The 25644-nt window shown below is 43.3% G+C and overlaps 2 protein-coding genes across 3 annotated transcripts in view; one reads left to right on the top strand and one right to left on the bottom strand.

Moving 5' to 3' along the window:
* Positions 1 to 10100: 10100 nt before the first annotated feature.
* Positions 10101 to 19150, bottom strand: THOC7 (THO complex subunit 7). 2 transcript variants are annotated; one of them, XM_055806965.1, is made up of 8 exons: positions 19014 to 19150; positions 18475 to 18592; positions 17466 to 17593; positions 17039 to 17125; positions 15546 to 15603; positions 11897 to 11963; positions 11715 to 11784; positions 10101 to 10480 (listed from the first exon to the last, which is right to left on the bottom strand). In XM_055806965.1, exons 1-8 carry the CDS (start codon positions 19030 to 19032, stop codon positions 10413 to 10415), a joined length of 615 nt encoding a protein of 204 aa, XP_055662940.1. In that variant the 5' UTR covers positions 19033 to 19150; the 3' UTR covers positions 10101 to 10412. The 2 variants fall into 2 exon arrangements, with proteins under 2 accessions (XP_055662940.1, XP_055662941.1); XM_055806966.1 differs by lacking the exon at positions 17039 to 17125.
* Positions 19129 to 25644, top strand: part of ATXN7 (ataxin 7) — an 89649-nt gene continuing 83133 nt past the window's right edge. The window contains exon 1 of the mRNA XM_055806963.1: positions 19129 to 19266. The gene's annotated coding sequence lies outside the window, so the exon portion shown is untranslated. The remainder of the gene's footprint in view (positions 19267 to 25644) is intronic.

The following is a 25644-nucleotide window of genomic DNA, read 5'->3' as shown; positions in this document are numbered from 1 at the left end:
ACGCTTGGTGTGAATTCCTGAATGAAGGAAGAGAACCACAGTTTGGTTCCACAGTGGCTCAGAAGCTGGGAAAGGGACAAGCTTCATCTTGTCTTCAATATTTTTGATATTTCAAACTGGTGAGTTCTTAGCCTCTTTATGCTTAATGAAGTTTTACAGCTTAAAATATATTTTTAAATGTTAGGTAATAACTAAATAAATCCCCACTGGTACTTAGGGCACCTTCTGAACAGAGTTCAGCAAAGTTCCTCGGCAGTACTGAGCGATAATGGGCCCAGTGCTTTGAAGGTGGGAAATGTTAAAGCAGCGCTGTGTCAGCTTCAGGGTGACGGGAGAAAGGGTAGAGACACGCTGGCCTCAGGATGTCCCCACCCCACCCTGACGGAGGAGTCATTGAAAGTTAAAGGAAAGGCCACTACTCGTTAACATAAGGACTTTACTGAAATTTCCTCAAAGCTTTTCATAGGCAAGAAACACATCTCCATAAGCAAGAAGTAAAAAAGACCCCCACTTTAACTTCTGTTTTATAACTCTGCAATTGGCAATCTCACTTTTAACAGGTCTGCTGTACAGCTGAATTGTCAGCCACTGAAGATACTACTTTATAATTAAAATGCTGGCAGTCCCTTAATTATAGGCACTGTTACAATATCATTCACCACTGTAATTGTTTGGCTTTCTGATGGGGAGCATGAATAATAATTCTTCTTCAGGATCTTCAAATAAAATATTATTGGAAAGGATATGGTCAGCCTGCTGGTGGCAGGAAGGTGCCGTGCTGGCACGATGCACAGCATGAGTGTTCAGCAGGTGACTGCAGGCAGAACTGCTTCCAGAAAGAGAAGGTTTGGGGTGAGGTTTTCAGCCATCTAGGCTGATGGCAGAGTAGGATCTGACATGACAAAAGCCGGGATTTCTCTCTCCCCTTGGCTGCTGGAAAGCTGGGTGGCTGTGCTGATGGCAGGGAGGTAATAATGCTGCCCATGAGCTCAGTTCCCATCTTATGTGAAACCCTACGCAGTCTCCTATTTTGCTGCAAAAAACCCCAAGCACCAACAGAGGAACTCTTTTAACCTGTTCAATGCTTTGGCTAAATGAGCAGCACAGAGCTGCATGCTAACTTCGGTGGCCAGATCCTGGCACACAAAGTCCTGAGAGTGCAGCTGGGCTGGGGGGCTGCTGCTGAGGGGAGGTCACATCCAGGCAATGCTGCTTGGCTGGAAACCTCCAAAGATCCTAAATCATTCAGTGATCCTGTATGGCCAGTGCAGGTACCTTACTTTTACCTGTGAGCTAAGAAAAGGCAAAGAGAAGCAGGTCACCCAGTGGGCAGGAGGGGACAGGAGGGACAGGCACCATCCGTGCAGCGTGCCCAGGTATGCCAGGTCCCTTACACACACCCCAGGAATCAACACCTCAGGGTGGTTCAGTGTCTTTCTGGCTTGAGCCCACCGCCCAAGGAGCTTTGGTGCATTTCAGCACACAGACACAACCTGCCCCCATTGCTGTCACCGCTGCTGGAATTAATGAGCAGGACGGGGGGCTGAACCCAGCTCACTGCAGCTGATGTGGCTTATCGCAGGCACAGCAACAGGCAGGCAGCAATTTGGAGATAACGCAACTGGGAATCTTCCTTGTCTCATTTGCACTGACGTATCCATGTAATCAGTTCATTTTGGTTGGTTACTATTATTTCTTGGTAAAATTGCCGCGCTCTGCTCTGCGTGCCTGGTCTCTTCCCCCGCTGTTCCCCTGAGAGATGAGCAATGGTAAAGCAAACAAACGGAGGGAGTTTGACAATGGGTGACAACAGGACAATGTGAAACAGCAAGGTAGCCCAACTCTCCAGTGCTTCCCAAAGTGTCAAGAGAAATAATATCGTGTATTTACTCCTGCACTGTGGCTCTGTGTTTGTCTCTCGGGTGGAGGTGTGGGAGTGGAAGCAGCAGTGGGGGCTCTGGGCTGGCTCTATCAGGAGGCTGGATAGCGATGGGCGTGCGGCTTTGAGCCACGGTCGGAAAAAATAGGAGCCACTGAGATGTGTGTGTTGATTTAATCAGTTTATGCTTCCAGAAGTGCTTTTGTACAGTGCACCTGGGAGTCTGCAAGGTTTGCAGTTGCAGGGGGGTGGGTGGGGGTGTGCGCACATGCATGTCTGCGTATACATGCACATGCAGAAGCTATAGGTCTGGTCCTGGAGAATGGGAATAAGGCAGGGACAATCAGCTCACAGTTAATTTTCTTTGCTTTTCCTTTCATCTTTTTTTTTTTTTTCTGCTTTTTTCTTCTTTCTGCTCTTCCAAGAAAAGAAGCCCACTGGTTTCCATCTCTTGCGTGGTCACTCCCTGCAGGCAATGCAGTGGTTTAACGCTACAGCCTGCCTCCGGGATTCCTTATGTTTTAGCTGTTTCTCCCTATGGAGCCATGTCTGTCCCACAGTTTCTTTTTGCCCCCCCAGCCAGGCTCACTCTACAGCTGGCTGCATGCAGGTTACAAGGTTTTTAAAGTCCTCTGCTTGCTGCTTGCATTAGCAGGAGAAAGTAAATATTCCCATTGCTCTTTAGCGATTCTCATCCTCAGGCACTGTTAATGGCATAAACCATCTATCAGTTGGCAGCAGCCTACAGCGGGAATTGGCACACTTGAAAAACCCATGACATGGGATTAAAAAGCATCCACAGGCCAAATAAACACTGGCAGAGCCCATCCTGAGGGAGCAGGCAGCTCCTGGCAGAGCGCGCAGTCCCTTGCCGTGTCCCAGGGCTGGGCTTGCACAGCACAGCCCTTCCACTGGCCCTGCACCCGACACGCTGTGGGAATGCTGGGCTGCCAAATGACCCTTTTGCTTTCCTTAGGATTTTGCCCTCAAACCACGATATGATGATTTTTTTTTCTCATTTTATTTTTTGTTTGTTTTGTCTGAGTGGTTTTGCCACCTCCCTGCATCGTTTTCAGTGCAGCCCCCTACCCAGGTGACAGGAGCAGCATCGTTTCCTTAAGACTTGCCACCACTCTGTCCCCACAGAACAGTGCCTGTTGGATGCTAGCTGCAGCCCTTACACCATGTGTAGTAAATCAGCATCACGTGGGAGGCCTGAAATACAAGTGAACTGTTTTGTTTTGTTGCACATTATTGTTAGCTGTAGGACGGTATAGGTATGCCAGTGTTAGTTGATGCGCTTGTAGGATTGGGTCTGGATTTAGTCCTGTCAAGCTTAGAGAATGCCTCTGCCTGCATCTTGAGAGATGTTGCAATGGAACACAAATCCCCATTTTACATCTCTTTACGTTCAGTAAATATGCTGGCTATTTACTGTGTTGGAGCAAGGAGATTACACGAGGGTTTTTCCTCGTGTACCTTGAGATCCTTTGCCACTGCCTGGTGTACTTAACGAAAGAGCTGGCAGGTTTGATGAGTTAGGCAGCAAGGAGGAGAAAGGGAGAGCACTTAAGCACAAGTTAAATACCAATATAATCTGTCTATTCAAAGAGGGATTTGCTGTCTCTTACAGCATCATCCTGAATGAGTAGCACTGAAAAATCAAACCCAAACACACCCCAGATACACATCTCTGCTCCCCCAGCTTTTTGGCACAGCCTTTAATGTCCTGGCAGGTCCTGGAGACCGTGCAGACAGCTCAGCTCCCCATCCCCACTCGCTGCCGCCTTCTGCCCCAAGTACACAAGCAAAGGGATCCATGGGCATTGCCAGAGCCCACACGACATACAGGGAGACATCTTCCCTGGGCTTCTTTGGTTTCTGTGGGGCTGGGAAAGGCTGGTCCTGGGGGTTTTGTTCTCTCCATCAATGTGCCAAACAGTGGTGGGGAGAACTTGCTTTTATGTATGAGAAACTGCATGAATACGTGCCCCTGGCAGGATGAGTCCTGAGATGCAGGAGCTGTCTCGTTCTTTCAGTGAATCCCACTGCTGTTATGTACCAGCAAATAGTTTTGATGCTCACGTTTTATTTGACTGAGGCACAGGTCTACACAGGGAGGATTCTGTCACCAGGACCATCAGTTTGCCTTCAATCACTCCTCAAAGTCACCTCAATAAAATGTTACACAGGTATGTCAGAAGGGCAGAGATCTCATACAGCTCTACAAGCTTTGAAAAATAACCAGTATGTATCAGTCACCCCAGGGCAAAGCTCCAGCATAACCTCTTCCCCAGCACCAGGGCATTCGTGAATGTGGGTGCTCCCGCTACGGGAGATGTTCCTACTGCGGTTTTGCACCTTGCTGGTTACTGGGGACACTAGTGACATGGGGTGTCATTAGTGCTCCATGGCCCTTCCCATCTCTAGCAGTCACAATAACAGAGCGAAGCAGAATTGATCTGAAAGTGAATTCATGCAGAATGAGTCAAAAAATACCGATGCTAACAGGCACTAAGCAAAAGAAAGAAATGAAGACATTTTTTTTCCCCCAGGTTTTCTGTCACATAAGTTAAACCATCTCTACCTCCGAATTTCCACCACGTTGCAAAAGTTTCCTGAACGTATTTTGGAGAAGCAGCTCTGGACAGTGGTGGTTGTTTCCACTTGTTGTGTCTGAACTTGTCTGTTGTGCTTTGTGATCAACCAGAAGTTTTCGGTTTCAGCTTTGAAGTTTAGTGTCATTTGGGAGTTTTTTCAGCCACAATACAATGCTTTGGGGAAAGTACTTGGTTTGGAATAGGAGGCAATGCATGGGGATTTTGAGGCAGCAAGCTCAATGGAAAGATGAATTTCACGTAGGTTCACATAAGGAGATTTAAGCATGGTAATACAAGAGCCATTGGAAAGTGGCTGCAGACAACTTGCCCTGCCAACTCATAAATTATATGTTGTTTTTTGTTCCAAATGGGCTAGTAGTGGGGCCTATTTGTTACATGCAGTACATGCTGTAATTTCCAGCATGTACCTCTGATGAAACTGGTTTTTGTTGAGCAGAGCACGATCCTTTCCTCCTCGGAGATAAGCTATCATTTTAAATTCTCTCAGCGGTGACTTTTCCATCGCAAGCAAACTGGCAAAGCATAAAAAAGGTCATTTAGTTGGTTTGCTATTTATTTTTCCTTAATGTGCAAGCAATTTAAAAAATGCGTGCATCTGGGCTGTTGACTATTTTAGGAATTCTCACATGGTATAATGCTTTTAGGAAACTTTTGCCAAGTTTCTCGCCATGATACTGCATATTCTGAGCATCTCGGTATTGCATGATCCCGAAACATCTCTCACCTTGGCCTGGGGCTGCCGGGGCTGGGTGTGTGGGTGGCAGGAGAGCCTTGCAGGGCGCAGGGTGTCACCCTTGCTGCAAGTACAGCCAGGCTCTAGCTCAGAGGGTTTGCTCTCCATCCGCTCTTCAGTGTCAGGAGGAGAATTAAGTATCGGTGACCGCCTGCCTGTGTCATGTCACGGGGTGTTGCAGAGGTTTCAGCATTGCACTGGTTGCTCCTTGGCAGCTTTACAGGTTAAGGGCGTTTAGGAGAGGCTTTAGGAAACTTGTTGCTCCTTGGCAGCGTTTGATGTATTTTGGGGTGGTTTGGAGAGGCTTTAGGAGATGTTATACTCCCTAGCAGTGTTCTACGTATTTTAGGGTGTTTTAGGGGAGGCTATAAGAGACCTGTTGCTCCTTAGCAGCGTTCTATGTATTTTGGAGCAGTTTAGGAGAGGCTTTAGGAGATGTTTTGCTCCCTGGCAGTGTTCTATGTATTTTGGGGTGGTTTAGGAGAGGGTAGTTCAGGCGAGGTACGGAGCTAGGCACGGGATGTGAGCGCACTAAAACCCTCTGTAGCATTCAACCACTCCTGGCACCGGTGTCGCTGTCCGCGCGTGGAAAATCGAAACCTAAAAACAGAAGAAACGGTTTAAAAAGGACTTGCGAGGCGGCGACGGAGGGAGACCGGAGCGCTGGGCAGCCCCCGGCCCCGGGCAGTGGCGGCAGCGCGGTGCCGGCCTCTGGCGCCCCCTGCCGGCGGCCCCGGCTCCGCGCCCCGCGGGGCTCCGGCGGCCGGCCGGGGGCTGCGCGCCTGCGCTGCGGGGGGAGCCCTGCGGAGCGGGAGCGCGGAGGCTCCGCGGGCGGGTGGAGGGCAGGGAATTAGGAACTAGTTTTGGGCCCGGGGGTGGAAGCTAAATGCTGCCTAACTCATCCCGCCCCTGCCGCGCTTCGGTGGCTGGCTGGCAGCCGTGAGTCATCCCGGGTGCCAGTCTCAGGGCTGTCAACAGGCCCACGGGGCCAAACCCTTGGGTGGTGTAAGTCAGCGCTGCGCCTCGCCGGCAGCTCCGGCCTGCCCGGGTACCCCGGAGCTGCGGCAGTTTGCAGCATGCAAACATGCGGCCCCACACAAAATCTGCACAAAACGCGAACATAAATGTAGAAAACCGAGTTTGCTTCAGAGTTCTTCCTCGCGGGTCCCTGGAGTAACACCAGCTCCTGCTGTTCAGCCGGCAACACCAGCAGCAGCTGACCAACACACCCAGTTCTGCCGGCAGCCCTCCGTCATCTCAGCCTGCACAGCGGCGTAAGGCCCCTCATCCTTCCCTCCAGGACCCTGCCAGCCTGGACAACGCCCACGGCATACTTCATCCCTGGCTTTAGGATTACTCCAGGATACCTGGGAAGCTCCTCAACATGAGGATGCCAAATCCCACCGGTGGGGATGCACCAGGTCTCCAGCCCTGGCATCCCACTCCCCAAGCTCCTTTCACCGCATCGGAGCAGCCCCCCGCAGCGATGCCGTGCCAGCTCCCATGGCTTCGTGGTGCCAGCCGGGGTGCCCACCGGGGTGCCCGCAGGCAGGCTGCGGGGCGCGCTCCGCTCGGGACACACTGCTCCAAGCCTGGCTTTGCCTCCCGGCTGCGGTGGTGCTGCCCGGTACGTGGGGCAGAGGAACAGGCTTCTTGTTCTGCCCTTTGCACAGCGCCTAGCAGCAGGCGGGCCCTGGGCTAGGAGTGGTGCTTCTAGGGACTTCTGCAACACAGATAATAACATTTATTAAAGCAGACTTAGGAAATGAAGGCTGAGGTAACCCAAGAACAGTCTGACAACTAGGATAAAGACAGAGAGCTTCTCTATTGCGAACTTGCTTTCCCTGGGGTCTGTTGCAAATATATATATATATATATACACACACACACATATAAAGTGGTTCATACACTTGTAACTTATGTTCCTAATGTGTATATTCTAGAAAACAAAAATCATACAAGTTCCCAGAGCAAAGCTAACAGTACTTACCTGTATTTATTTTTTTTAAACTCACAAAAAAGGACAACTGCCTGAGATTTGAGTAAAGGAATGGGGGGGAGGGGGGGGGGGATGATGGTACAAGTCAGCTGTGACAGCTGGAAAACTTATGACAAGTATCTAAAATAATTAATAATTTCTATCTCATAAATCTTCAGGATATACTTCTTGCAATTTTCTTTCCTGGCAGCAGCTGCCTTCAAATTACCATGGTTTCAAAGATACCCCATCACTTGGCAGTGTGTCACTGTGACCGCCTTTCTCCTCCTCCTTCCATCCCTCCACAGAGCTCACTAAACCTCTCCGAAAATATTCTGCCCAAGTTACCAATTCTGTCTTATGTTCCACTCTCCCTCTACTGCTCTCACTTGGAGAGGACAGAAAAACAAGTCCTGGCATAGAAAATGTCAGCTTATCACTTCAGCATCTCTTTTTCTGCTTGTATTTTTGCATCCACATGGCAATGGCATTAAGATGGGAGTATTTAAGCATGTAGTATCTTTCAGCTCAGATAGGGACAAGGCAATCATAAAACCAGGAAAGATTTCTTATTTAAATACTGTAATTGCTGAGATCCTGAGTTTACATATGTATAGGTTTTTGATACGTGTGTATTTAAAGTCAATGCAGGCAAGCAGCATTATAGAGGACAGCTTTGCAGGCAGGGATGAACAGTGACTATCATCTATGCCTTGGAAATACGACAGGAAGAAAATTTCCAAGAGAAGACTAAAGGGGATGCAGATACACATTTCTGATATACACAGAGCAGATTTGAACTGGAACTCGGGGCTTAGGAACAGAACAGGTTAAACGTTACCTGGTATTTGAGTTTCATTTGGTTTTGTTTCTCTTTTGGTACAAATCTAATGTTCACAGGAGCAAAGATTTTGGATGTCCCACTGAGGCTGCATTTGCAATGAACTGATGTAGCTTTTGGCGGGGGGGGGGGGGGTTGCTCTCCATGGTAGTATCATGACATCACCCTTTTGCTGCCACATCGTGCTAGGACGACTTGATTTGCTAGGGCAGTAATTTCTTTTCAAGATTGCATCACTGTAATTCAAACTAGAACATACTTCTTTCTTTGCCATGCTTTTGTATTGCTTACTTTCCATACAACTTTTGTGTCTGCATATGTCTTCCTTACCAGAGGGACACACTCGTGCACTGGCATGTTTCTGGTCAGGTCAGCAGTGCAAGTTCTGAGATAAGATACTTGAGTACTTGAGTAATTCAAGTAATTTCCAAAGAACTGTGTAAAACAACGAATGGAAAAATTTGAGGTTTTCATGACAACGAGGTTACAGAGATCATTTTTAGCTGGTAAATGTCATCCACCTCTGCACCAAAATACAATTCAGGTAGCTCATGGAGGGCCTTTCAACCACAACAAATGTTAATATGCTTTAAAAGTGTCTCGGAGACTGTGATTTATGATCTTTGTAATTCATACGTTCATGAAAGTGACTCCTCCTTGATTTGGCAATATTTTAGTACTGCTGCTCTACAAAACATTTTACTATTCACTGTTGTTAGGAGGGGAAAAAACACAGAACACTAAATACCTTTTGACAGTGTATTTTTCATATTAAATCCCTTTTGTTTGCTTACCCACCTCCCTAGTCTGAAAAATTTGCAGTGCACAAGAAGCACTGCACGTCTACACAGGCTCTATCAGGCAAACCTGTGCTTCCCCTGTGTTCCGAGTTGACCAGCTGTGAACTAGGAGACTTGACAGCTTATTAGTCCAGGACTGCACTGCGCTACTGAAGCTTCTCGTTCAGCTGGCTTGCCTTTAGCAAACTTGGAATGCGAGCAAAACAAGCTCAGATATGTCTGTTCAGCCCAATGCACATAGATGTACTGCTACTGAGAGTGGGAATTATATGCATCTAGACTACAGAAGTCCAAAATCACAATCCTGGAAATCCCCCTCATCTGTCACCTAGTTTGAGGAGACTATTCTGTACATCATTATTTTATTTCAACCATGTATGCTTATGACTCAGTCTCAGCGAGATCCAAAACGCATTCCTTTACCCAAACCACTGGCAGGCTTGATGTAACAGGTGTTCTTAGAACATGGCTAACAGGTAGAGACATGATCTACTACTACCCCTTGTTCCTTCCTCCCTGCTTTACAAAACCTTAGAGCATACTCAGTTCTCTTCTCTCGTTGGGAATGTTGAAACTTTTACTTCCTACCTCCCAACAGAGTGCTCAGACTGCAGGATGATCCAGGTGGATAGATCCACCCTCCCTCTTAATAATAAAAGTATCAGAGATTCTTTATCATCACGATTGCTGCTCTACTGCTTTGGTTTGTCATCATGAGAAAGAAGGGTTCCACTGTCTGTTTAAGGACCTATGATGTATTTCATAACAGTCAATTGACAGATAAAACCCAGAATCAGATTATAAATGGTATTAGGATTAGATTCCTGGTTCTGCAAGAACAAAGCTTTTAAATTGCAGTTTTAAAGATGTCATTTCAAAATGTGACTTTTGATGTGGTTGCACAGAATACATGGCATAGCAAGGCTCGGGGGACTGCGGTTCTTTGCATCACCTTAAGGAAACAAATAAAGCTAGTACAGTATAATTTTTTTTGTTTTACATCCCTTGACAAGCATTAGAAGTAATTTGTTTTATAAGAAACTAGCGCATTCTAGTCTAGTCAGAGTAAGTTCTAAAACAGCAGCTACTTTGAAAAATTAAGACCCTAATTAGTTCAGTTTTAGGTCCCACCTGGACTAGGGTACGGAACCTGGGACTTACGCAAAGATGCACTGCCCCCAGTTCTATGTCAGGTAAGAAAAGGAGCCCTTACTATTAGGCTCAATGCCTACTAAAAATAGGACACTCTTTGTAAAGACTGTTTATTGACAATGTTTTGCAGACACCTTAGTTCACAAGCACTGTGCAGAAGCTTCAACCTTTGTAAAACAAAATACCTTTCCTGTCACAAATTACAAAGTTTGCGGATTAACACAAAGTGCCTGTCTGCACAGACCTGTAACTGATTTCTCCTGAAGCATAAGCAAAACAAGTATTTTTGTATAAAAATTTGTGGAAGCAGTAGAATACTATTTTTTGGCTCCGTCTCTCTTACTGTCGGTTTCAACATGAAGTGAAGACAGATATTCTTCAAGAGTATAGTCAGTCTTCATAGTACATCTACTGTTTGGTCTCTGTTTCCATCTGAGTTTCTTGAGATTCTTCAGCTTCTGAAAGTTTTTCGTCATCTAAAATGAAATACTACTATTAATCAAACATGCTCGGTTATATTTACAGACCATATTGCAGAGCTGTCCCCCACTTAATTATTTTATGTTGATTGCCTTAAATGTTTGAGTATCTCGTCACACAAAATGCTATGTTTTAACCAAAAATAATCCTTCACTTTTTAAGGTTTTTATCTGTAACGGCTATTACAGGAAACATGGCGTAAAGCCTGTAATATCAATTCAAGGAAACAGAACCAGATTGCGTCAAAGTACATGCCTTCTCTTTGTCTATTAATGGTTTATTTATTTCAAACCAAAGCTCTGCCTTCCACTAAACTGTTAACTCCTTCACAAAGTCCTAGAAGCTGAAAGGTAATCTATACATTCATATGAAAATGTATTTTAGAGACTAATACTTAATCAAGTGTTAGTAACACAACAATAACCTTCTGCTAAAGTGCACCTAGGATTAACAGTTCATTCTGCTTAAGAAGATCTAGATGGCCTTAGAGAATGAAAATCTCCTCTTATAGCCATCTATGTATTTAATCAGGTCATGCTCAAAGGCTATACCAATTATTCAGTCTTCAGAAGACATGGCAAATATCCAGCAAACAATATTTAAAATAATATTATCCATATTAGAGCACGAAAAGCACTGATTTGAAAATACTATTTGTATGACAAAAGATGAGTATGTCTAAATTCTTGAATTTAGTTCTTGCATATGACAATTTTAGTCCCTGCTCTATTACAGACTCACTGTCTGAGTAGGCAAGTCATTTATCTTTCCTGTATTCCAATTTCTTTGTAGTAAAGCCCCAAATGATACCATGATGGCAACGATGTGTTCAAAACTACCGGAACAGGAATTACAGAAGTAAGTTTAGAAATATGCACAACAATACTTTTCTGTAAGAAATACTTTTGCTGTTAAAAAAAAAACCAACAAGTACAAAACAACCTCAAATTGCAATTTGCCATCCTCATATTTAGATAAGTCTACAGATTTAAGATTAAGCCTACAGATTAATCTGACACTGGTCAGGAAAGGACATAGTGGCTAGCTTGTAGAAGAAAAAATTCTGAGCAGTCTCAGGCTCTGGACTAACACTGGGGGAAAAAAAAAAGATGCTGCCGATGCAAGAGGGCAACAACCTCAACTGCCCATAGCTAGCCCACTGCTGGAAGCTGTGTTTCCTCTTGATCCACCAAAACCCAGCCCAGTTATGTATTACCTAATAACACTTACTCTCCAAGGTTTGCTGAAGTTCATGGATGGTGCTCAGGAGAACATGAAACTGCTTTCTTCTCAGCTCCAACTGCAATGATAAAATACATATTTTAGGAAACTGAGAGCACATACAACTAAACAACCCATAGCAGATTCTCCACTAATTACGTTCCTCACAAATTACTGTATGAAAAACCTACCTTATCTTCAACATTTTCTTTAATGTGAGAAAGATGTTGCAGTTCTTTTCCCAAAGCTTCTAGCTGCCTAAAAAGAAATTGTCATAGTGTTTTTAAAAAGTTCTGTAAAATTCTTGCAAAATAGATTTGAACTAAGTAGAAGAAAAAGAACCATTAACTGAAGAGCATAGGTAAACTAAGAATAGCAAATGAAATGACAAAGCTAAAGCCACTTCACACAAATGTTAAACTATCATGTCATAAACTCGTACTTTCAGGACTTTTACAGAAAACAAGGCCTCCAAGCTGGAATACAGCTGTGCATCGGGTGTTTGGACTGTAACAATTCAGTCCTGCCACAGATGTATTATTTATTTGAGCATACAATGACAGTTAAAGAAGTAGGTTACATTAAACACCCATGCCATTTTCATAGGCTTTGCTACTTCACAGATTTCTTTAAAATGTTTTTATTTATTCTACTCATGTCAACAGCATCAACATGGAGAACATACTTGATAAACCTACATACCCAACACACACACACAATTACTAGACACAACAGTTGGCCAAACACAGCCAAGTACCTTATCCCTGCCAACGGCCTGACCAGACAAGAGTACTAGGTAACAGGTAGACTTTACAGCAAACATATGTAGAACAATCCGCATTTTTGATGAAACTACATGATATAGCTTACACCTCAGCACACATCATTAACTCAGTGATCCATATACATACTCATTTCCTTCTCAAATCCCAGTTTTTATTTTGACTGACTGCCTCTGGCATTAAGAGATAAAGGAAACATTCAACACCTGTAATCTTCATTATTATTCATATCCTTTTGAAATACATAATCTTTCAACACGTCTCTGGGATCTTCCTGCAAACACTTGCTTTCTATTGTCATTGGGACCCACCATGGACCACCACAACCCTTTCTGAGGCAGGGCAAAGAGTAACAGGTACCATAATGTACACTAGCTTTCCAGTGAGGATGGAGCATCAACTTTTACACCCAAACCTCCAGTTTGGCCCTTCTACTTTTTATCTAATGCCTACTGTAATTTATGCTCCGTGCAATGAGAATAATCTGTTTCTTTAAACGTGAAGTGGATTGAGGCTGATGATCCCTGATTAAATAGCTGGCAGAGCCATATAATGGTCAGTAAGGAAATAAAACTTTTTTTTTTTTTTTTCCTGAAGCACTTACAGCTGCTGCAACTAGTCTGGGCAGGGAACCACAAGGCCTCCAGTCCTAAGTAACTCACAATGGCTGGGAAAAAGGTCTGTTTTAGTGCTGCCTGAGGGTGTTGTCTTTTTTTGAGCCAATATGCTTGGTACCTTGAAGAGAATGCCTGAAAGAGGGTTGGGTGTGACATTATCCCTCCCTTTAACAGGAACAGGTTAACAGCTTACAGGCTCATACAGTGACTTTGCTACTATTTGGTTTCTAGTTTCTGAAACACTTCCATTTGGCCAAAACTTGGTTTACACTGTGCTGTCAGGTATAAGCAGACCGTGAGAAGACGTGCAATTTTTTGCTAGTAACATCCACGCTGTATCTGGAATTTTACTACTTTTACTTTTCGCTCCAAAGAATCTTTGCCTAGCCTTCTCATTTTTGTATCTGCTTTTCTAAGATCCAGAGTCATTTCTCGGTCTCTTAACAGCTCTTCTGATACTGCACCTAATTATGCTGCAGACACTGCTATTTAGTAGTTCAGCTCCTGTCACTTCCTGAATTGGCTCCTGTGCATTACTTGTGATTAAGCCGGTAACAGCTGCTTCTTCTTTTGTGCTGTATGACTGTTGTTCCAAGAAACAGTCCCTTAAAAGCAGAGAGAAAGTATTTTTCTGAACTTTGTCCTATTGTGCCTTATAACCTACAAAAGCTATAAATGTAACTCTCACAATAAGCCATGACATTTCTCCTCACAAGTGTTCTCAAGTGTTTTTAGTGATTAAGAGTTCCACAAAAAGCGTGACATTGTTAGTGAGGCTCCCTTCCTCCGTTCTGATTAAAGGGTGGTCCTTCTTGGTTCACAGTACGATTTTCTGTATACTTTCCTCAAACTGGAGCGAAAGGAAGCCTTGTAATTAAAATACTGGATGAAAACTTAATCTAGTACCTATATTTAAAGTCTATTCACTCAGAGAGGTCAGTTAAAGCTAAAATACTATCTATGTACCAAGCTCCCTTTAAAAATGTTCCATTCTGCTACCGTGTCATATTTCCCCATCCTTAAAATGGGGGATCATACTTGTTATAGTTCAAGTCTGTGTCTTTGACTACAGATATGGAGGACTAAGGACAAAAAGGGCATACACTGTAGCCATTCTCCCAGTGGATGAACATACTGGTATTTCAAACTGTAATATATCCTCCCAAACAGATTATAAAATTAAGTTTAAGAGAAGACAAAATGCCAAATTTACTAGCTGTAACTTACCATCATTTCTAGCTTTGCTTGAGAAACTTATGCTTGGATGTGTTAATCAAAATCAGAACAACCCCCCCAAACCTAAACAACCTGACATCCTCTAAAAAAACCCCATACTATCATTTAGCTGTTTCCATTCTTAATCAATTGACTTATCTGAAAAACTTCACTTTTGATAATTCTTTATTACGAAGCTCGGCTTGATAAGCAGCACATGCTGACTAATGAAGTTAAGAAGCAGTCAAGCCTCATGAGAATTGCCTGTAATAAAGTTGTGGTAATAAAATCAAGGCACAGCAAAACAACATACAAGAAAGAAATGTGTGAAATATTCTCAGTGGCTTATAGCTATAAAGTTGCTATTATTAGGATAATAATACAATAAAAAAAAATCTTTCTTTTGTTATGAAAGACTGTGGAATGTGAAAAGACAGCCTCCCTCTGCAATTTCAAGTGGGAACAGGATAGGCACAAACTGTGCTTAGATGAGACCAGTAACCCCATGCTTTATTTTTAATCATGTTACGAACAAAAACCTCATAGATGCAGTAAGTCCTGGAATGTTTCTGTGGCTTGATAAAGTTAAAAACATTATCTCCCCACCACTTCCCAAAATGACCCAAAAGCACAGCCAGCGATCCAAATCCAACACTGACACAAGCAATACTGTAAGTTACACACAAGGTGAGTTGGACAACAGGTAGGTCTAACCTGCGTGCCAGGGCAGGTTGTATTGTAATACACAACATGGTAATTTATAACCGGGCATGCAGGAACAACTACTACAAGGAAAACAAAGAAAACCTAACAGCTTTCTCCTGCTTTCTCTCATCTTGCCTTATTTGCTTGTGTGCTACATATTCTGCATGACTACTGAATCCCTTGCTGGTGCATTTTACAGCACTTCCCCACTATCTCTCTTTTCTGAGCAACTCATCCCTGGTAAACTGACATTAGATGTGCATTTACATCTGAGTTCACTTACCTTAACAATGGAAAAAATTCAAACACAAAACGATTAGCAATGCTTCTGAAGCCATACAGATGGAGATTAAGTAAAGAAATCTGATAAGGGCACAATTTTGAAATGAAACCAAAGACTGTCTTGTGTCAAAAGAAATTATATAAAACTGAGTAAAGGTCAATCTGAAACCAAGGGAATGTCAAATTTTGCGACTTCTAGATTACTGGATTATTATAATTTAATGCAGTCTCATACTTACTTCAGTGTTTCATGTCTGTCTGGATGATGCTGTATGACTTTGGCCAATGCATCATATTCTGAAAGGAATTTAAATAGTTAGTCTAAATAGTTCTGAAAGTATCGAATCAAGAACCAAAAACCAAGTACCATAGAATGGTACAGATTCTTTCTCCTTCTTGAAAAAACTGTTTTAACATTATTCAAAGTTCTACATAACCCCTTACATATATCAAAACATACCTCCAAATAGACACATATAAAAATGTAAATATACCATACTATAACATTTCAAAGTAGATTACATCAAAAGAGATTTTTGAATGAACTACAGATATGATTGTAGACCATTATCTGATCACTCAAACTTACCCAGTGCTAGTGATTCGTAAAGGATGAGGCCAGAAAACATGACCTTTAGAAAGCTCTGCATGGCTGCACACGGTCTTTTATGTGTGATTCATAAGCATTGGTTTTAGATACAATCTAATGTATATGTACAGATAATGGTGCTGTAAGATGTTACACATAACATTTTTAGTGAAAAACGCTGCATGAGAAAAAACAGGATTTTTTTTTTAAACTGTATTACACATTAAGAACAGTATTATGGTTATATAGGCAACTAACAGAGCCATTGCCTGATACTAAGATTGTACGTATGCCAACTACCTCATTCACATGGAAAAATCTGTGCTGCAGGCCAGACAGAACATACCAAAAAGCAAACACTTCAGACCTGTCTTTGTGGAGATGCAAGAACTCCACATTCCTACTGGTCAAGGTTCCTTCCATTTCCAGTTGAGTTTAAAATTACAAATTTGCTCAAACAGTTGTATTTCAAACCTTTCACTTGTTACACTTTAAAAAATTTCTTTTTGCATTTCATTTACCAAGAAAAAATGAATTCTTGCTTCTCAATTGCTAACCTTTTGACAAACCAGTATCACAGGGAAATGCTTTAAGTTTCAACTGAAATTATCAGCACATACTTTTAAAAGCAGGGAAAAAATACATCTCTCGTAACAGGTATTCAGAAAGGAGACGTACAGAGTTGTTGGATGTGTAACTGGCACCACTGCCTCTGTGTACGCCAAGGCATTTACCTTCCCTTAAAAGCTGCACGCACATACTTCCATGATCTTCAGGGCTGGGTGTAAATCTTTTCAACCCTTGTCTTGCTGTTAATAAATGTACTTTAGTTCTTCTCAAGGCACCTTGTGACAGAATACTTTTGGGGTTTTTCTTTGGCCTGAAAATGCCTCTCTGAACTACTGTTTCAGGTTTTCCCTATGTTGCATGTCATTGAGATCTAGTGGTCCAATCTTACCTGCCTCATCCATCAAAATCTTTTAGTAGTGGGTGTGGAGGCCACCAGACTAAATACAGTATTCATGATGCCAGTATATTCCGTTGCACTTTCAAAAAACTGGCATCTATTTTCCAATACAATATATTTTAAAAGATAACAAAATCATGAAATTGACCAGTGTAAATACACATGTTGCTCCTTACCCTGGCGATTTTTTCGAATCCTTTTTGCTTGCAGGATTTGTTTTTTGCATTCAGAAATCTTCTCGTGTGCTGCAGCTATACTATTTTCTTAAAAAAAAAAATTGAGTTGTATTGAAATCAAACAATACATGTGAAGAAGCCATTCTGCCAAATTATAAAAAGATAAAGAGCTGTTTGTGACATGGTGGCCTGCTAGCTCTGTCAGCTTCAAAACTACATACGCTTCAATACGTTTAAAAAGCTTTTATTTTTATGTACTTTATATATTGGTAAGATGCTTACAGAATTTTTATGTGTGCTATCTATTAAGAAAAAAAAACCCAAATCATTCATCATATGTATATATTATGTTCACTAGAACTAGCACGAGCTTGTTCATAAAAAAAGAAATTGCCAAACAGAAAACAGTAATATTTCTCATCTTTACCTATATCCTTATAGATTTTTTCATAATTTTCCATTTCTCTCAGGTTCATATCATACACCAGAAGGGTTTTTCCCATTGAAAATTCACACTGTGATAAAGTACTCAGCATTCGTTGGTACTGGCTGTAACTGAAAACAGACAAGAAACAGCATAAAAATAAATATATATATAAATAAATAAAGATACCCTCTACCTTTACGAAGCAAGAAAACAAAGCCTCATGTAGCACATGGAACAGTTAAGTAACAATTATGAAATGAAGTGTTTCAAAGATTCAATGTATAATTTTTTGAAAGTGCAGTTAGAAACATGGCATCTATTCATTCCACCATCATGTCCCTATAGGTGTGAGTATTAAAGCAAAGGGCAAATTGATCCAGGGCTTATGAACTTCCTAGTCAGGGCTGGCTCTGTGACTTCTGAGATTAGCGTTTTAATACTGCAGTGTTATTATATATTATGTCCCCCGGGAATTTATATCCGGTACTAGTACAGACCCCACAGCACACCACCATGCTGTCCTTCATCCCTTACTACTTTAGCCTGGTGTTTTTTAAAAAAGAAAGAACCACACCAGCAGAAATACCAGCAGTATTACCCTTCCCTAACAGAATAAATGCAGAACTGCCAACTAAAATATTCAAGTCATGATCCTGTTATAATAGCGGGACTCCCTGATGGATCACGCAGCGGCAGAATGATCCTGAGGGCATTGGAGCGGCGCTGGCACGTTTCATGATACAGCCTGCAGCCTTCAGTGATTTCTGACCCGTCTCTCATCATCTCCTACCACCGTGCTCAGCATTTGTACTAGGAACACCACAGAACCACACTGAAAAGCTGATGTATATATATATATATATATTTTACAACGGATCTCTTCCAAAGGGATCAAGCCCAGTTTTCCACTGAAATGCAAGCTAAAGAGTTTCAAGACTAAAAACAAAAAACAAACAAAAAACCCAACAACAGACCACCAACAACCAAACAAAACCCAGAAAATAAATACCCTTCCTCTTGAGATCCGGAATTACACCACTTAATGAAACTCTTCACCAACAAATTGATCCGCCTGTCGTCACCAGCACCATCGCCATCGATCAGGAGTCGCTTGCGGATAACTTCATCTGAGGAAAAACTCCTGTTTAATGCCTCCCGCTACGGCAGCCGCATGCCGGGGCCGAGCGCGGGACTCCCGCAGGCCGCCAGGACCCGGTTCCCCAGGCTGAGGCGGGAGGCCCCGCCGCGGCGCAGGCGGACCGCGGGCTGAGGGACCCCGGGCCCAGAGCGGGGGGCGCCCCAGGCCCGGCCGTGCCCCGCCATGAAGGGCCCGGTGGCGGGGCTGTGGGGCCGCGGCCTGCCCGCGGGGTGAGAGGCCGGGGGTCGGCGCCGGGGGGCCGCGGAGACAGGCCCTGAGGCCGGGGCACGCTTTCCCGGCGGGCGGCCGGGGCCGTGAGGCGGGCCCGGCGCTGAGGGGAGCCGGGCCGGGCCGGGGTCCGGGCGCGGGGCGGGAGGGAGGAAGGAAGGAGGGAGGGAGGGAGGTCTCACCGTCGGTCACGGCCCCCATGGCGGCGAGTGCCGGAGCCGGCGGGGCGGCGGCAGCAGCGAGTGAGGTCAGCTTCCCACAATGCAGCCGGCGAGAGCGGCGGCCATGGAGGGGGAGGCGGCGGCGGCGGCGGCTGGGGCCTGAGCCGGCTGGCGGCGGACGCGCAGCCCGGCGGCGGCTGCGGCGGGGAGGGCCGGCGGGCGAGGCCTGCGCCCCGCGTGGAACCGGCCCCCTGGCGAGGGGCGGCCCCGCCAGGTGAGGGGCCGACGGGGGAGGGAAGCGGCGGTCCCCGCGCCGGCAGCCAGGCTCCACCTCCCCGCCCCCGCCACCGCGCCCCCGGCCCCGCCGCCCCCCGCCCGGGCCGCGCCGCCATGCCCCCGGCACATGCTCCCTCGCCCTCGACGCGCCGCGGTGGGGACGCCGCTGGGCCGGGGTGCGCCACGGCCGCCCTCCCACCGCGCTCCCTGCCTCGGGGCGTCCTCCCCGGGCCGCCGCTGCCATCGCCCTCGGCGGCCCCATCCTCCCCTGACAGGGTGGCCGCACGGCCTCGGCCCTGCAGTGATGGCGGCGTGCGCGGGGGAGCAGGTGGTCGGCCCCCGCCACGGTGCCCGGCACTGAGGCGATGGCAGCACGAGGGTGGTGGGACCCGCGGCGGTGGCTGGCCAGGCCCTGCGGCAGGGGGGTGCGGGAGTGCCGAGCGCTGGGTGCCGGAGCCCTGGCGCGGGTGCAGGGGACGAGCCTGTGGCACAGCGTGAGGGGTCGGGCTGGCCTCTCTGGGGCCATCCGTGGGTGCGTCTCCCGCTCGATGCTGGGAAGGCAAGCAGCAGGGCCCGGGGTGTGCAAAAAGTCATTATTTTGATGCGTTTTCTGGCCAGTCTGGCTGTCACCAGCAGATAGGAACAGAATTTGTTTCCTCCTACCCTGAAGAACTAAGCTGGCACTGGAGAAGGAGGCTAGAGGTGGCTGGAGAAAGGAGATGTTAAGGTGTTACCCAGTGTTGACTTTTAGGCTCTTGGCCACTGGCCTTGACACTCGGGCAGTGCCAAAGCTGGCCCCGTTATTGTGGTATATATCATGCATGGTATGTGAGACACATGTCCAGAGCCTGACACCCTCCTATTCCCTCTTCGTTTTGGTTTGGACACTGAGGTAGGAATGGACTTGTTCTGCTCAGCACTTGGCGTTGACAATGTTAGGATGGTGGGGAAAACCAGGGTATGAAAAAAACCAATGAAGGTGTGGTATAACCTGCGCTTTCCTGGTTTTAAAGCTGTGAGTGATTGGGAGGCACTTTTTTGTTCTGGATAGCGGCATTTAACAGCTATTTATGGATTTGTGGAGTGTTTCAAGACAGTACTTTGTTTTCAGTAGACAACTGGTCAGATTCTTTGGAAGGTGCTATTGGGAAAGCGTTACAGGAAGCGGTCATTAAAACCCTGCCTGAACTTTTGGAATAAAGACTTGCTAACATAGAAAACCTGAATAAGTGATTTCTGTTCTTGAAAGTTTTTGTATTATTATGTGATTTGTGAGTGACATAATTTTATGTGCAAACCTAACTCTCTATTCAGTTATACAAAGTCTGGGCCAAAGAACAGGCCATGAATTCATGAGGTATATAAGCATTATTAAAAACGCTCGCTTTTATGAACTCTGAATTTGTTGCTATAGTTGGTTTGACAAAAACTTTTGTTTTTCCTAAGGCTTTGGTCACTATGATACAGTACTGAAACTAGTATTTTGCCAAAGGGTGAGAAGACCTAACTGAACTTCCCCACACAAATTTTGTACAGTGAGGTTTGTTGCTGCCTTTCCTTGTTTACGTACTGGTTACATCTCAGAAGTCTTAAGCATCTTGAAGCATCCAGTCTTATCAAGACAGTATTTTTCTTGCCCTTCTCTGACCACTTTCCATTTTGTGAGTCTTTTCCGTTTCTACCAGAGAGAGAAGTTGATCTGAAGACTATTGTAGCTGAAAATCCAGTTATTTATTTACACAATTATTTATTTAATCATGTTAGAATATTTTTGTCGTTTAATCCAGTGTAATCTTTTCTCAATTTTTGTTCATCATTCCGGTGTTGGTCAGATAGTCTTATTAAACTCTACTCAATGACAAATAGATAGTCCTTGAGTAATTAATTTAGAATACAGCAGTCCACATGATTAGTTAATAATGTTTAATGACTTTTGTGCTGTTCTTGTCTTCATGTGTGTTACTAATTACAAGATTCTTATGAAGTCTCTGTTCTGAGTCTTTGGCTCATAAGAACAATTTTGAGAACAAAGCCATTATTTTTCTTTTTAAGACAGGGCATCATCAATGTTCATTAACTTTTCTCTTTTAGAATGGGAAGTAGAACTTGGTAAATACATCATAAAGAATCTCACTAAGGCTACGTATTGATGTGATAGCCTGTTCTGTTTCCTGCTCTATTTTGCCATTTTAAATATCCATGAGATGTTTTTGCCCAGGAAGCCATTTCCAGCTTGCTGGATTTCTATATGCACATGAGAATTTCCTGCGTTTGGAGTCATCTTTTGATTTGCTCCATTTCCAAGTAGAGCTCCTCACCTTGTAAGTACGAAACAACCCTTGTTTCGCATGTATGGAGTATGTGTTGCACTGAGCTGTATACAAGCATGTTTTTTCCATTAACTTGGTGTCATGCGTGATGTAGATCTCTAGAGCAGGGTTGACCTACTCTTATTTGTTTGTCCTTCGTCAGTTCGTGTATTGTGTGCAGATTCTATCAAGCTATAGTCTTTTATATAATCCTTCAACTGACTGGCAGAAATACTGAGTAGCGTTGGACTTTCCTTAAGGCATCAGTATTGGAGATCCATGCAATAGGAAAAAATGTCTTGCACAGGGTATAGCACCTTACTCTGTGCCAGCTCTTTTGGAATAAGTACCTGTGTGTGCAAACTTTCAACCAAGCTAAATGTGATGTCGTTTTCCCTCTTTCCTTAAATTCCTTTATGTGTGCCATATGGTAAGGCCCTGAAGCAGCTTATACATAATAATTTGTTGCACACCTGTCCTTGTCAAAAGTGTTAAATGATCCTCTGTAATGTTTCCAGGTGACTCTGGATACAAGAAGTATAAGCTTGGTTAAGTTTAGTACTGCAAGATGTTACACGTGTGTGGAACTGGTTCAGATTTTTCATTACTGTCCTCTTTTTGTTGAAGAAATGGCTTTTAAGTACACCTTTTCTTTTTTTTTTTTTTTAATTGAGGAAATATGTTAATGCTGAAGTTTTCTTTCCTGAAAAAAAAGTATGAGAGTCAAACTTTAAAGTGACTTTATACCTTCTCCCCTTTTCTTTAACTGTGTATATATATTCTTTTTTCCAACTGCAGAAAAAGTTGAAGGGGAAGAAGCTTTTTATAGTATTCCAAGCTATAATGAGCTATGATTTTTAGAGCCAAGAAAACAGCTTTAACTATTGATGAGGTGGATTTAAAATATTTTCCCTAAGCCTCCCTAATAATTTATGAGGTGGTTTTAGATTCCAGGTTTTCTTAGTGTTGAATAACTTCTAAATCAAACTGTTGTGTGTCACTAAATCTTACAGAGATCTAAGTATAGTAGGTCAGAAACTACAAGGTATTTTTATCCAGTCCAACCTATATTCTTGTCAGAAAGCCATACCAAATTTATTTAGTGAGACCTATTTTATGTAAGCCTATGTTTAGCATTACTTTTTACTACCATCCTTTATTTCTTTGTTGATTGTATACTGTGATTTTCTGTAAGACTGATACCAAGCTAATCTTTTGGTGTCACCCTGTTTTCTTGTTTTAAATTATGTTAGCGGTATAGTTTCTTTGCAGTGTTCTGTAGCTTCAGCGTTTACTGAAAACTGGCATCAGTCTTTCAAGAGCTTGTTACCTTGTTCTGTAAAAATCTTTAGACACTAGCTGTCTAGTTCTGCAGATGTTAAAATATTCACTTCTGTCAGATAAAACTGAAATTTTTCAATCCAGTGATTGTGGTAAACAAGTAGTAGTGTTTTGGTTTTTGGGTTTGCTTTTTGGGGATTTTTTTTTAGATACTAAGCAGTGTGGTTCTTAGCCTTGTAAAAAGCTTTCCTAACATGGACCCTTGTGTTTCTGCAGAGCTAGCACATTTTCATAGAATTACAACATAACGAGAGAAGGCAGAGTGAAAATACTTGTTGCAACTATAGTGACAATAACAATAATTTAAAAATGCAACATTTTGTTATCCAGATAGTAATCAATTTTGTTGTCTACTGCCTGTGTTACTGAGATTGATTAAATGCACTGTTAATACCATACTTTAGAAACCAGGCTTCTGTCAGATAATAATTTAACCACAAGCTGTGGGCTACAGGATTGTTTTTATTTCTTTTTCACTTTGTAACTGAAAGAAGCATGTAAAATTCCAGAATTTTTTGTCAGAAGCACTTTGCAAAATACAAGTCCTAGAAATGTTTTGTTCATTAGAAAGATGTTACATGACCACTACTTTTGTCATGAAAGGAGACAAAAGCTTATCTTAGTAATTCTTAAAAACCCAACAGTGCTGCACAGTCCTTTTTGCATAACTTTTTCCTAAAGGCTCTGTCTCTTGGTTAATCTAGGTTATACAGGTAGCATTCCGATACTGCTCTTTTTCAGATATCTTCACAGGAATTATGTAACAGCTTTCTACATTTCATATCTGGATCCTACTGAATATTTATGAAGCTTGAAGATCAATTATTGTACATTTTAAGGTGATCTGTCACTATTTCATTAAAGCTTGTCAAACAAGCTAAAACTACATGATACTGGAAATTTAGGTACTCAGTGTAGAAAACAGCTTGCAAGGTCAGGGATGTGCCCAGCAAATGAAAGCATGTCTTGCATGTGTGTCAAAGGTGCTTTAATTGAGGCAGTGGAATAACCAAAAGTTAGAAGTGGTACACTGGATCCATGATACCTATTCCCAGTGGCTTGGTAGGTTCCTACTTTGCAAGGAAATCTAGATATTTTTACAGGTATGTTGTGAAACTCAATGTCATGAAACTGCTGCAAGATGGATTAGATGATTAGATTTTTCTTTTAATCAAGAAACCATTAACAACTGTAGACTTCAGCTGCCTGTGTGATGCCTTGGAGATTCTGTGTGTTGGAGTGCATTCTGTGATTTAAAATGGCTGTCAGGTAATTCTAGGGTGGCATTTAATGTATTTTGTAAGGAAGCAGCCATTTATTCTTTTGGAATTATTTTTGGCAGGTTCGTCAGTTATATAGTACCCTCTTAGTTTATTGGCAGGATTTGTTCAGTGTGGCTTGCTATATTTTATTTTTTTTATAAAAAAGATCATATTTATATTTTTCCTTTCCTAATCCTTCAATTCATGGGTATGGTAACATTTACATTGTGCCCTGAAGATCGTAAGTGGCGTGCCAAGAGTTTTCAGGGGAAGAGGTGGATGTTGAATGAGGTTTTAGCACTAAGACGAGACTTTGTTGGCATTGGGCCAAATGGTAAATGTTTGTATTTAACTGTGGCTTGAAACATTGGATGAACAATAGGTGAGTTGTGAATATGGTATTTACTTGTGTCATGTTTAAATAAATAACTGTTAGTGCTACTGAGGAAATTTTGCACAAAGATTACAAGGGAAAACAGGCATTTCCTCCTTTGGAAAGCAGCTCTTGCCCGACTTCAGAGCCGTGTTTTCTGAATCACGTGGCCAGATGCTTTGACTTGGCTAAGAAAGCTGAATCAGAGCTATTGCGCAGCTTCTGAGTCAGCTTTTCAAAGTTTAATAAAAGTTGGTTGGTTAGTTTTGTTTTGTTTTATTATTTTTTTTTTGTAAGGAAGTCCAGGTCTGGAAAAGAAGACCTGGAAATTTTACAAGGCTTTGAGCTTGAGCGTATCATAGAGACATACTGAAAGAAATGCTTCTGTCTCAGAAGATGAAGAAAAAGAGTATCAGGTCTATACCGATAAACTTGTTTCTCATTTTAAATTGGGTTTCTATGCTGCTTTGGATTATTTTATGGTATATTTTCTTTTAATAGAGTAACTCTGGGTAGTATTTAGGCACAGCTACAATTTACAGTTCCCATAAAACATGATACACTGAAGCATGTTCTCACCCTCTGATTTCTAAGTGAGGCACAAGCCTGAGCAGTGAAACAGAAATAATAGGAGGCACGGTCGTATGTTTTGGTAACACGTGCTCAGTTTTAGGTTTTAGTATGTCAAATGTGGAATGAAAACACTGACTTGTTTTTCTGACCATCGTTATCCTACTGATAGTGATTGGAAGCAGGGTAAGACCCCAAAGAGAAGTTGTGGCCTCCTTAGGAAGAAGGCATGCCCTTCTCATTTTCTTGAGTGGGCCAAATGTATTTTCAGTTGCTGTCAGAGCAGACGGTTTGAATATATACTTCAAACCATGGTTAATGAGAAGAAACCTGGTCTCTTCCAGCAGAGACTCTCAGATCCAGGCAAGGCAGATCCAGGCTACGGCACTTCCTTGCTGTTCTCAAGCTGGATGTACCAAAGGGAAGGCTGATCTAACAGAGTCCAGCTGGGTCACGTTTCCATGAAGTGGAGGGGGCCAAATGCTTTAGTATTTGCTGGTGTTTCATTAAAATTATACCAG

The sequence above is a fragment of the Falco peregrinus genome, chromosome 5 (genome assembly GCF_023634155.1).
Source record: "Falco peregrinus isolate bFalPer1 chromosome 5, bFalPer1.pri, whole genome shotgun sequence".
NCBI classification, from domain to species: Eukaryota; Metazoa; Chordata; class Aves; order Falconiformes; family Falconidae; genus Falco; species Falco peregrinus.
Note: the sequence above shows the minus strand (reverse complement) of the source record. Positions and strands in the feature narration are given on the sequence as shown.

Excerpts from the sequence above, each read along its gene's own strand:
- THOC7 (XM_055806965.1), bottom strand. Across the intron at positions 15,604-17,038 it reads GATTCGAAAAAATCGCCAGG|AATATGATGCATTGGCCAAA; the intron begins GTAAGGAGCAAC and ends AATTCCTTTCAG. Across the intron at positions 11,964-15,545 it reads GACAGACATGAAACACTGAA|GCAGCTAGAAGCTTTGGGAA; the intron begins GTAAGTATGAGA and ends ATTTCTTTTTAG.